Genomic DNA, 12853 nt, shown 5'->3' with positions numbered 1-12853 from the left:
TGAAGGTACCACGTTAATCTGTACAAACAATAGTACGCAAGTATAAACACCATGGGACCACGCAGCCGTCATACCGCTCAGGAAGGAGACGCGTTCTGTCTCCTAGAGATGAACGTACTTTGGTGAGAAAAGTGCAAATCAATCCCAGAACAACAGCAAAGGACCTTGTGAAGATGCTGGAGGAAATGGGTACAAAAGTATCTATATCCACAGTAAAACAAGTCCTATAATCGACATAACCTGAAAGGCCGCTCAGCAAGGAAGAAGCCACTGCTCCAAAACCGCCATAAATAAAGCCAGTGTACGGTTTGCAACTGCACATGGGGACAAAGATCGTACTTTTTTGAGAAATGTCCTCTGGTCTGATGAAACAAAAATAGGGCCAAAATTCCCCCAACTTATTGTGGGAAGCTTGTGGAAGGCTACCCGAAATGTTTGACCCAAGTAAAACAATTTAAAGGCAATGCTACCAAATACTAATTGAGTGTATGTAAACTTCTGACCCACTGGGATTGAGATGAAAGAAATAAAAGCTGAAAAACCACTGTACTATTATTCTGACATTTCATTCTTAATAAAATAAAGTGGTGATCCTAACTGACCTGAGACAGGGAATTTTTACTAGGATTAAATGTCAGGAATTGTGAAACACCTTAGACAAATACATTTAAACTCAGTTTATGTAATCTTCCGACTTCAACTGTATCTTTATCATGTCCATCAATGCAATGCTCGGGCTCCTCACCTTCTACCCATTTCACCTCCAGAACTCAAACTGGTGTCCGGCTCACTCTGTTTGAACTTGACACCAATGTTCCCTCATCCCTTGTTATTGTCAACTTCAACAGATTCAAACTCATCCTCTTGTCTTTTTCAACCTCCTCTCTTTTTCACTCCAATCCTTCTCCTTTAACCAATTTCCTGACTCCTTCTTGAAAATATGACACTTTTTCCAAGTCAAACTCTCTTTCAGGCTCCCTGAGAGCTAAACCCTGTACTCCATCCACTTCACACCAGAGACAGCTCTTTACCTGAAGGCCTTTACGCCCGTCTGCCTGCTGTATAACGCAAGCTACGGCCACGTGACTCCCTCTCTGTAGGAGCGATTCATTTCCAGAGAGGTGTACCTAATAAACTGGCCAGTGTACGATTGCCTATCAATACGATTGCCTATCAAATAAATTGCGTTTGTTTTAGCTTGGTTTGGTTGATTGGTCAAGAATGATTGTAGGGTTGGTTGATTGGTCGAGGCTGATTGCAGGGTTGGTTTCGGGCTGGACAGGAAACAGGAATTCGGGAACGCGCATCCCATCTAGGCGCACTCCCGGTTGATTTTCCCAGAATGGAGCAGTGAGCCAGTTACGGCGGTGAAAACCGTTCTCTTCTGAACACCGACTGAGACCACAATATTGCCTTGACACCCGGATTTGCGACACATTTAAAGCCTACCAGTTTTACGTTGGATTTCGGAGGAAAACGTTCTGGATTTGTGACAGTAAGTAACGTTATGCGTTTACTTTCTCTCTCGTTAAAGCCACCTTTATTTTCTAGCCAAATTTCTAGCGCTGCATTTGCTAAATGATCTCAGATGTACATTGCATTGATTTATTGGAGGCTGTTCAGTTACAATGCTGTACAATGTTGAATGTTACACTATTATATCGGATTACCACATCAGGCTACCATGAAATATCCTATATTTCTACAGCGGTGAGATCTTGAGACATTTGGAAACACAAATGGCACATTTTGAATGCAATAATAAACATGGATTTATCGCTAGGCCGAAAATGCACTAGGAGACTAGGCTACCAGGCTACCATGTTCATGCATTTCAACCAAGGCAGCAGATTAGAATTGAAGGCATCTGCAGCTGGCAAAGACGTTTTCAGGCTAAATTGAATATGTAGTTTATGCCGCAGGAGGGACAAGCACAGAGAGAAAGCCTTGGATGGTTCCTGGCCTGTGAACACTATTGCCGTAGAGAATCATGCCAAATAAAGGTTTCCATTTAGTATCCTAGCCCTAATTCGGGAACATGTTCCTAGCGTTTTGTCTCCCATGAATGCAAATTCTTAATTAGACATACACAGATGATCAAGGCGTGGCGAGGCATTGACATGGGCGTGTTCTCGTTCCCGTGTTAAATGTTCGTGGATTTGACACCCTGTAATTTCCACATTCTCATCGCAGAACTGTTGGTTCTTGTCGGACGCAATACCGAATAGGCCACTTTTTTTTATTTTTTTTATTCTCCTCAACAAACTGTCAATCTTTACCAAATGTATATTAGGCTGGTTTAGTGGTACTGTAGTGATGTTGCCTTGCCTCAGTCTGATGACAGGCCTGTCTGATGCTCAGCATGTGCCTAAAATGTAGGTATATGGTCGGATTTTTTAATTTTTTTTATAGACAAGCATCCCCGGTAAATGATGACGTAGTGCCGGGTTTACTTTATCTCAGGGTGTCACGCTGCCCTCCACACTCAGCTTTTCTAACTAGAGAATGAGGATCTAGTTTGATAATCCGCAATTTCCCCAGACTAACACATGCTAGTTGTAATGTAATTCTGGAGCAGCCTAATCCCACAAAATGGTTGTTTTTATTGGCTGAAGGGGTTAATGTCATAAACATATGTAGGTTACATTCTACACCCTGATCTCTGCATCTGCTACATCCACCTTTCACAGTAGGGCCAGAGAGTATGGGGGCCAGAGAGTATGGGGCCCAGAGAGTATGGGGCCCAGAGAGTATGGGGCCCAGAGAGTATGGGGCCCAGAGAGTATGGGGCCCAGAGAGTATGGGGCCCAGAGAGTATGGGGGCCAGAGTATGGGGCCCAGAGAGTATGGGGCCAGAGAGTATGGGGCCCAGAGAGTATGGGGCCCAGAGAGTATGGGGCCCAGAGAGTATGGGGCCCAGAGAGTATGGGGCCCAGAGAGTATGGGGCCCAGAGAGTATGGGGCCCAGAGAGTATGGGGCCCAGAGAGTATGGGGCCCAGAGAGTATGGGGCCAGAGAGTATGGGGCCCAGAGAGTATGGGGCCCAGAGAGTATGGGGCCCAGAGAGTATGGGGCCAGAGAGTATGGGGCCAGAGAGTATGGGGCCCAGAGAGTATGGGGCCCAGAGAGTATGGGGCCCAGAGAGTATGGGGGCCAGAGAGTATGGGGGCCAGAGAGTATGGGGCCCAGAGAGTATGGGGCCCAGAGAGTATGGGGCCCAGAGAGTATGGGGCCCAGAGAGTATGGGGCCCAGAGAGTATGGGGCCAGAGAGTATGGGGCCCAGAGAGTATGGGGCCCAGAGAGTATGGGGGCCAGAGAGTATGGGGCCCAGAGAGTATGGGGCCCAGAGAGTATGGGGCCCAGAGAGTATGGGGCCCAGAGAGTATGGGGCCCAGAGAGTATGGGGCCCAGAGAGTATGGGGGCCAGAGAGTATGGGGCCAGAGAGTATGGGGCCCAGAGAGTATGGGGCCCAGAGAGTATGGGGCCCAGAGAGTATGGGGCCAGAGAGTATGGGGCCAGAGAGTATGGGGCCCAGAGAGTATGGGCCCAGAGAGTATGGGCCCAGAGAGTATGGGGCCCAGAGAGTATGGGGCCCAGAGAGTATGGCCCCCCAGAGAGTATGGCCCCCCAGAGAGTATGGGGCCAGAGAGTATGGGCCCAGAGAGTATGGGGCCAGAGAGTATGGGGCCCAGAGAGTATGGGGCCAGAGAGTATGGGGCCCAGAGAGTATGGGGCCCAGAGAGTATGGGGCCCAGAGAGTATGGGGCCCAGAGAGTATGGGGCCCAGAGAGTATGGGGGCCAGAGAGTATGGCCCCCCAGAGAGTATGGGGGCCAGAGAGTATGGGGCCCAGAGAGTATGGGGCCCAGAGAGTATGGGGCCCAGAGAGTATGGGGCCCAGAGAGTATGGCCCCCCAGAGAGTATGGGGGCCAGAGAGTATGGCCCCCCAGAGAGTATGGGGGCCAGAGAGTATGGCCCCCCAGAGAGTATGGGGGCCAGAGAGTATGGGGCCCAGAGAGTATGGGGCCCAGAGAGTATGGGGCCCAGAGAGTATGGGGCCCAGAGAGTATGGGGGCCCCAGAGAGTATGGGGGCCCAGAGAGTATGGGGGCCCCAGAGAGTATGGGGGCCCCAGAGAGTATGGGGCCCCAGAGAGTATGGGGCCCCAGAGAGTATGGGGCCCAGAGAGTATGGGGCCCAGAGAGTATGGCCCCCCAGAGAGTATGGGGGCCAGAGAGTATGGCCCCCCAGAGAGTATGGGGGCCAGAGAGTATGGCCCCCCAGAGAGTATGGGGGCCAGAGAGTATGGGGCCCAGAGAGTATGGGGCCCAGAGAGTATGGGGCCCAGAGAGTATGGGGCCCAGAGAGTATGGCCCCCCAGAGAGTATGGGGCCCAGAGAGTATGGGGCCAGAGAGTATGGGCCCAGAGAGTATGGGGCCAGAGAGTATGGGGCCCAGAGAGTATGGGGCCCAGAGAGTATGGGGCCCAGAGAGTATGGCCCCCCAGAGAGTATGGGGCCCAGAGAGTATGGGGCCAGAGAGTATGGGGCCAGAGAGTATGGGGCCCAGAGAGTATGGGGCCCAGAGAGTATGGGCCCCCAGAGAGTATGGGGCCAGAGAGTATGGGGCCCAGAGAGTATGGGGCCCAGAGAGTATGGGGCCCAGAGAGTATGGGGGCCAGAGAGTATGGGGGCCAGAGAGTATGGCCCCCCAGAGAGTATGGGGCCCAGAGAGTATGGGGCCAGAGAGTATGGGGCCAGAGAGTATGGGGCCCAGAGAGTATGGGGCCCAGAGAGTATGGGGCCCAGAGAGTATGGGGCCCAGAGAGTATGGGGGCCAGAGAGTATGGGGGCCAGAGAGTATGGCCCCCCAGAGAGTATGGCCCCCCAGAGAGTATGGGGCCCAGAGAGTATGGGGCCCAGAGAGTATGGGGCCCAGAGAGTATGGGGCCCAGAGAGTATGGCCCCCCAGAGAGTATGGGGGCCAGAGAGTATGGCCCCCCAGAGAGTATGGGGGCCAGAGAGTATGGCCCCCCAGAGAGTATGGGGGCCAGAGAGTATGGGGCCCAGAGAGTATGGGGGCCAGAGAGTATGGGGCCCAGAGAGTATGGGGCCCAGAGAGTATGGGGCCCAGAGAGTATGGGGCCAGAGAGTATGGGGGCCCAGAGAGTATGGGGGCCCAGAGAGTATGGGGGCCAAGAGAGTATGGGGGCCCCAGAGAGTATGGGGCCCCAGAGAGTATGGGGCCCCAGAGAGTATGGGGCCCCAGAGAGTATGGGGCCCCAGAGAGTATGGGGAGAGTATGGGGCCCAGAGAGTATGGGGCCCAGAGAGTATGGGGCCCAGAGAGTATGGGGCCCAGAGAGTATGGCCCCCCAGAGAGTATGGGGGCCAGAGAGTATGGCCCCCCAGAGAGTATGGGGGCCAGAGAGTATGGCCCCCCAGAGAGTATGGGGGCCAGAGAGTATGGGGCCCAGAGAGTATGGGGCCCAGAGAGTATGGGGGCCAGAGAGTATGGCCCCCCAGAGAGTATGGCCCCCCAGAGAGTATGGGGGCCAGAGAGTATGGGGCCAGAGAGTATGGGGCCAGAGAGTATGGGGCCAGAGAGTACGGGGCCAGAGAGTACGGGGCCCATAGAGTATGGGGCCCATAGAGTATGGGGCCCAGAGAGTATGGGGCCCAGAGAGTATGGGGGCCCAGAGAGTATGGGGCCCCAGAGAGTATGGGGCCCCAGAGAGTATGGGGCCCCAGAGAGTATGGGGCCCCAGAGAGTATGGGGCCCCAGAGAGTATGGGGCCCCAGAGAGTATGGGGCCCAGAGAGTATGGCCCCCCAGAGAGTATGGGGGCCAGAGAGTATGGCCCCCCAGAGAGTATGGGGGCCAGAGAGTATGGCCCCCCAGAGAGTATGGGGGCCAGAGAGTATGGGGCCCAGAGAGTATGGGGCCCAGAGAGTATGGGGCCCAGAGAGTATGGGGGCCCAGAGAGTATGGGGGCCCAGAGAGTATGGGGGCCCCAGAGAGTATGGGGCCCCAGAGAGTATGGGGCCCAGAGAGTATGGGGCCCAGAGAGTATGGCCCCCCAGAGAGTATGGGGGCCAGAGAGTATGGCCCCCCAGAGAGTATGGGGGCCAGAGAGTATGGCCCCCCAGAGAGTATGGCCCCCCAGAGAGTATGGGGGCCAGAGAATATGGGGCCCAGAGAGTATGGGGCCCAGAGAGTATGGGGGCCAGAGAGTATGGCCCCCCAGAGAGTATGGCCCCCCAGAGAGTATGGGGGCCAGAGAGTATGGGGCCAGAGAGTATGGGGCCAGAGAGTATGGGGCCAGAGAGTATGGGGCCCATAGAGTATGGGGCCCAGAGAGTATGGGGCCCAGAGAGTATGGGGCCCAGAGAGTATGGGGGCCCAGAGAGTATGTGGCCCCAGAGAGTATGGGGCCCCAGAGAGTATGGGGCCCAGAGAGTATGGGGCCCAGAGAGTATGGCCCCCCAGAGAGTATGGGGGCCAGAGAGTATGGCCCCCCAGAGAGTATGGGGGCCAGAGAGTATGGCCCCCCAGAGAGTATGGGGCCCAGAGAGTATGGGGGCCCCCAGAGAGTATGGGGGCCCCCAGAGAGTATGGGGGCCCCCAGAGAGTATGGGGGCCCCCAGAGAGTATGGGGCCCAGAGAGTATGGGGGCCCCCAGAGAGTATGGGGGCCCCCAGAGAGTATGGGCCACTTCTGGTACAGCTGTGCTGTATTGCGTTGGATACAGTGATGAATCTCTCCAGTGATTGTATGTGAACATTTGCTATGTGTGTCCTCTTTCCTTTGTGTCAGGTAGGGGAGACAACTCTATCAGATAGACCTACATAAATATACACTGAGGGGACGAAACATTAAGAACACCTACCTAATATAGAGTTGCACCCCCCCCTCCCCTCATTTGCCCTCAACAGCCTCAATTCGTCAGGGCATGGACTGCTGAAAGCGTTCCACAGGGATGCTTCCCACAGTTGTGTCAGGTTGGCTGGATGTCCTTTGGGTGGAGGACCGTTCTTGATACACACAGGAATTTGTTGAGTATGGAAAAACCCAGCAGCGTTGCAGTTCTTGACACAAACTGGTGTACCTGGCACCTACTACCATACCCTGTTCAAAGGCACTTCAATCTTTTGTCTTGCTCATTCACCCTCTGAATGGCACACATACACAATCCATGTCTCAAGGGTTAAAAATCATTTTTTAACATTAAAAACAGCGTCCCGGAGTCGCCTCTTCACTGTTGACGTTGAGACTGGTGTTTTGCGGGTACTATTTAATGAAGCTGCCAGTTGAGGACTTGTGAGGCGGCTGTTTCTCAAGAATAGAATAGAGACTGACGAGTTTTGGAAGAAAGGTCTTCGTTTCTGGCCATTTTGAGACTGTAATCAAACCCACAAACGCAGATGCTTCAGATACTCAACTAGTCTAAAGAAGGCCAATTTTATTGCTTCTTTAATCAGAACAGTTTTCAGCTGTGCAAAAGGGTTTTCGAATGATCAATTAGCCTTTTAAAATGATAAACTTGGATTAGCTAACACAACGTGCCATTGGAACACAGGAGTGATGGTTGCTGATAATGGGCCTCTGTAGATATTCCATAAAAAATCAGCCGTTTCCAGCTACAATAGTCCTTTACAACATTATCAATCTCTACAGCGTATTTCTGATCAATTCAATATTATTTTAATGGACAAAAAATGTGTTTTCTTTCAAAACAAGGACTTTTCTAAGTGACCCCAAACTTGTGAACAGTAGTGCATATTAGCACTTCCTGTTTTGTACTTCCTGCTTTACTCCTACGGGTACACTCGCAATGGCTGCATCATTGAATTGAATGGGGATACCTGTTCTATTCCTTCTATTTCTATGGCAGCACATGCAGGTGGGAGGAGATGAGAAAATGTGCGTTTTTAAAAATAGATTTTTTTCCCCCTCCGTCTCAAAAAAGTATAACAGGCATTTGTCATCAGTGCATCCTTCCATCCTCGTCTGACACAGCTGGTCTCTGTTGTGGGGGGGGTCAGAGGGATCTATAGACATCTAGCTGGTCTGTTGTGGGGGGGGTCAGAGGGATCTATAGACATCTAGCTGGTCTGTTGTGGGGGGGTCAGAGGGATCTATAGACATCTAGCTGGTCTGTTGGGGGGGGGTCAGAGGGATCTATAGACATCTAGCTGGTCTCTGTTGTGGGGGGGGGGGGGTCAGAGGGATCTATAGACATCTAGCTGGTCTGTTGTGGGGGGGGTCAGAGGGATCTATAGACATCTAGCTGGTCTGTTGTGGGGGGGTCAGAGGGATCTATAGACATCTAGCTGGTCTGTTGTGGGGGGGTCAGAGGGATCTATAGACATCTAGCTGGTCTGTTGTGGGGGGGTCAGAGGGATCTATAGACATCTAGCTGGTCTGTTGTGGGGGGGGTCAGAGGGATCTATAGACATCTAGCTGGTCTGTTGTGGGGGGGTCAGAGGGATCTATAGACATCTAGCTGGTCTGTTGTGGGGGGGTCAGAGGGATCTATAGACATCTAGCTGGTCTGTTGTGGGGGGGGTCAGAGGGATCTATAGACATCTAGCTGGTCTGTTGTGGGGGGGTCAGAGGGATCTATTGACATCTAGCTGGTCTCTGTTGTGGGGGGGTCAGAGGGATCTATAGACATCTAGCTGGTCTCTGTTGTGGGGGTGGGGGGGGGGTCAGAGGGATCTATAGACATCTAGCTGGTCTCTGTTGTGGGGGGGGGGGGTCAGAGGGATCTATAGACATCTAGCTGGTCTCTGTTGTGGGGGGGTCAGAGGGATCTATAGACATCTAGCTGGTCTGTTGTGGGGGGGTCAGAGGGATCTATAGACATCTAGCTGGTCTGTTGTGGGGGGGGGGGGGGGGGGGTCAGAGGGATCTATAGACATCTAGCTGGTCTGTTGTGGGGGGGTCAGAGGGATCTATAGACATCTAGCTGGTCTGTTGTGGGGGGGGTCAGAGGGATCTATAGACATCTAGCTGGTCTCTGTTGTGGGGGGGTCAGAGGGATCTATAGACATCTAGCTGGTCTCTGTTGTGGGGGGGGGGTCAGAGGGATCTATAGACATCTAGCTGGTCTGTTGTGGGGGGGGTCAGAGGGATCTATAGACATCTAGCTGGTCTGTTGTGGGGGGGTCAGAGGGATCTATAGACATCTAGCTGGTCTCTGTTGTGGGGGGGGGGGTCAGAGGGATCTATAGACATCTAGCTGGTCTGTTGGGGGGGGGTCAGAGGGATCTATAGACATCTAGCTGGTCTGTTGTGGGGGGGGTCAGAGGGATCTATAGACATCTAGCTGGTCTGTTGTGGGGGGGTCAGAGGGATCTATAGACATCTAGCTGGTCTGTTGTGGGGGGGGTCAGAGGGATCTATAGACATCTAGCTGGTCTGTTGTGGGGGGGTCAGAGGGATCTATAGACATCTAGCTGGTCTGTTGTGGGGGGGTCAGAGGGATCTATAGACATCTAGCTGGTCTGTTGTGGGGGGGGGGGTCAGAGGGATCTATAGACATCTAGCTGGTCTGTTGTGGGGGGGGGGGTCAGAGGGATCTATAGACATCTAGCTGGTCTGTTGTGGGGGGGGGGTCAGAGGGATCTATAGACATCTAGCTGGTCTGTTGTGGGGGGGTCAGAGGGATCTATAGACATCTAGCTGGTCTGTTGTGGGGGGGGTCAGAGGGATCTATAGACATCTAGCTGGTCTGTTGTGGGGGGGTCAGAGGGATCTATAGACATCTAGCTGGTCTGTTGTGGGGGGGGGGGGGTCAGAGGGATCTATAGACATCTAGCTGGTCTCTGTTGTGGGGGGGTCAGAGGGATCTATAGACATCTAGCTGGTCTCTGTTGTGGGGGGGTCAGAGGGATCTATAGACATCTAGCTGGTCTCTGTTGTGGGGGGGGTCAGAGGGATCTATAGACATCTAGCTGGTCTCTGTTGTGGGGGGGTCAGAGGGATCTATAGACATCTAGCTGGTCTGTTGTGGGGGGGTCAGAGGGATCTATAGACATCTAGCTGGTCTGTTGTGGGGGGGTCAGAGGGATCTATAGACATCTAGCTGGTCTGTTGTGGGGGGGTCAGAGGGATCTATAGACATCTAGCTGGTCTCTGTTGTGGGGGGGTCAGAGGGATCTATAGATATCTAGCTGGTCTGTTGTGGGGGGGTCAGAGGGATCTATAGACATCTAGCTGGTCTGTTGTGGGGGGGTCAGAGGGATCTATAGACATCTAGCTGGTCTGTTGTGGGGGGGGGTCAGAGGGATCTATAGACATCTAGCTGGTCTGTTGTGGGGGGGGGGTCAGAGGGATCTATAGACATCTAGCTGGTCTGTTGTGGGGGGGGGGTCAGAGGGATCTATAGACATCTAGCTGGTCTGTTGTGGGGGGGGGTCAGAGGGATCTATAGACATCTAGCTGGTCTCTGTTGTGGGGGGGTCAGAGGGATCTATAGACATCTAGCTGGTCTCTGTTGTGGGGGGGTCAGAGGGATCTATAGACATCTAGCTGGTCTGTTGTGGGGGGGTCAGAGGGATCTATAGACATCTAGCTGGTCTGTTGTGGGGGGGGTCAGAGGGATCTATAGACATCTAGCTGGTCTCTGTTGTGGGGGGGTCAGAGGGATCTATAGACATCTAGCTGGTCTGTTGTGGGGGGGTCAGAGGGATCTATAGACATCTAGCTGGTCTGTTGTGGGGGGGTCAGAGGGATCTATAGACATCTAGCTGGTCTCTGTTGTGGGGGGGTCAGAGGGATCTATAGACATCTAGCTGGTCTGTTGTGGGGGGGGTCAGAGGGATCTATAGACATCTAGCTGGTCTGTTGTGGGGGGGGTCAGAGGGATCTATAGACATCTAGCTGGTCTGTTGTGGGGGGGGTCAGAGGGATCTATAGACATCTAGCTGGTCTGTTGTGGGGGGGGTCAGAGGGATCTATAGACATCTAGCTGGTCTCTGTTGTGGGGGGGTCAGAGGGATCTATAGACATCTAGCTGGTCTCTGTTGTGGGGGGGGGGGTCAGAGGGATCTATAGACATCTAGCTGGTCTGTTGTGGGGGGGTCAGAGGGATCTATAGACATCTAGCTGGTCTCTGTTGTGGGGGGGGGGGGGGTCAGAGGGATCTATAGACATCTAGCTGGTCTGTTGTGGGGGGGTCAGAGGGATCTATAGACATCTAGCTGGTCTGTTGTGGGGGGGGGGGGTCAGAGGGATCTATAGACATCTAGCTGGTCTGTTGTGGGGGGGGGGTCAGAGGGATCTATAGACATCTAGCTGGTCTGTTGTGGGGGGGTCAGAGGGATCTATTGACATCTAGCTGGTCTCTGTTGTGGGGGGGGGGGGGGGTCAGAGGGATCTATAGACATCTAGCTGGTCTGTTGTGGGGGGGGTCAGAGGGATCTATAGACATCTAGCTGGTCTGTTGTGGGGGGGGTCAGAGGGATCTATAGACATCTAGCTGGTCTGTTGTGGGGGGGTCAGAGGGATCTATAGACATCTAGCTGGTCTCTGTTGTGGGGGGGTCAGAGGGATCTATAGACATCTAGCTGGTCTGTTGTGGTGGGGGGGGGGGGGGTCAGAGGGATCTATAGACATCTAGCTGGTCTCTGTTGTGGGGGGGTCAGAGGGATCTATAGACATCTAGCTGGTCTGTTGTGGGGGGGTCAGAGGGATCTATAGACATCTAGCTGGTCTGTTGGGGGGGGGTCAGAGGGATCTATAGACATCTAGCTGGTCTCTGTTGTGGGGGGGGGTCAGAGGGATCTATAGACATCTAGCTGGTCTGTTGTGGGGGGGTCAGAGGGATCTATAGACATCTAGCTGGTCTGTTGTGGGGGGGGGGTCAGAGGGATCTATAGACATCTAGCTGGTCTGTTGTGGGGGGGGGTCAGAGGGATCTATAGACATCTAGCTGGTCTGTTGTGGGGGGGGGTCAGAGGGATCTATAGACATCTAGCTGGTCTGTTGTGGGGGGGGGGTCAGAGGGATCTATAGACATCTAGCTGGTCTGTTGTGGGGGGGGTCAGAGGGATCTATAGACATCTAGCTGGTCTCTGTTGTGGGGGGGTCAGAGGGATCTATAGACATCTAGCTGGTCTCTGTTGTGGGGGGGTCAGAGGGATCTATAGACATCTAGCTGGTCTGTTGTGGGGGGGTCAGAGGGATCTATAGACATCTAGCTGGTCTCTGTTGTGGGGGGGTCAGAGGGATCTATAGACATCTAGCTGGTCTGTTGTGGGGGGGGTCAGAGGGATCTATAGACATCTAGCTGGTCTGTTGTGGGGGGGGTCAGAGGGATCTATAGACATCTAGCTGGTCTGTTGTGGGGGGGGTCAGAGGGATCTATAGACATCTAGCTGGTCTGTTGTGGGGGGGTCAGAGGGATCTATAGACATCTAGCTGGTCTGTTGTGGGGGGGGTCAGAGGGATCTATAGACATCTAGCTGGTCTCTGTTGTGGGGGGGTCAGAGGGATCTATAGACATCTAGCTGGTCTCTGTTGTGGGGGTGGGGGGGGGGTCAGAGGGATCTATAGACATCTAGCTGGTCTCTGTTGTGGGGGGGTCAGAGGGATCTATAGACATCTAGCTGGTCTGTTGTGGGGGGGGGTCAGAGGGATCTATAGACATCTAGCTGGTCTCTGTTGTGGGGGGGTCAGAGGGATCTATAGACATCTAGCTGGTCTCTGTTGTGGGGGGGTCAGAGGGATCTATAGACATCTAGCTGGTCTCTGTTGTGGGGGGGGTCAGAGGGATCTATAGACATCTAGCTGGTCTGTTGTGGGGGGGTCAGAGGGATCTATAGACATCTAGCTGGTCTGTTGTGGGG

The 12853-nt window shown here is 53.5% G+C and overlaps 2 protein-coding genes and 1 pseudogene across 6 annotated transcripts in view; all 3 read left to right on the top strand.

Annotated features, from left to right (window-relative positions):
- Positions 1-1285: 1285 nt before the first annotated feature.
- LOC139538548 (ras-associated and pleckstrin homology domains-containing protein 1-like) overlaps positions 1286-12853 on the top strand; it is a 187114-nt gene continuing 175546 nt past the window's right edge. For all 5 annotated transcript variants that reach the window (XR_011667756.1, XR_011667757.1, XM_071340710.1 and 2 more), the window contains exon 1: positions 1286-1495. The gene's annotated coding sequence lies outside the window, so the exon portion shown is untranslated. The remainder of the gene's footprint in view (positions 1496-12853) is intronic.
- LOC139538220 (S-antigen protein-like) lies at positions 2811-3692 on the top strand (annotated as a pseudogene).
- Positions 4365-5062, top strand: LOC139538179 (death-inducer obliterator 1-like; the record flags this gene model as incomplete). The annotated part of the gene is made up of 2 exons (XM_071340051.1): positions 4365-4828; positions 4879-5062. Coding segments are annotated over 2 exons (648 nt in total), but the record flags the coding sequence as incomplete, so codon positions are not given.

Source organism: Salvelinus alpinus, chromosome 14 (genome assembly GCF_045679555.1).
Source record: "Salvelinus alpinus chromosome 14, SLU_Salpinus.1, whole genome shotgun sequence".
Taxonomy (NCBI): domain Eukaryota; kingdom Metazoa; phylum Chordata; class Actinopteri; order Salmoniformes; family Salmonidae; genus Salvelinus; species Salvelinus alpinus.
Note: the sequence above shows the minus strand (reverse complement) of the source record. Positions and strands in the feature narration are given on the sequence as shown.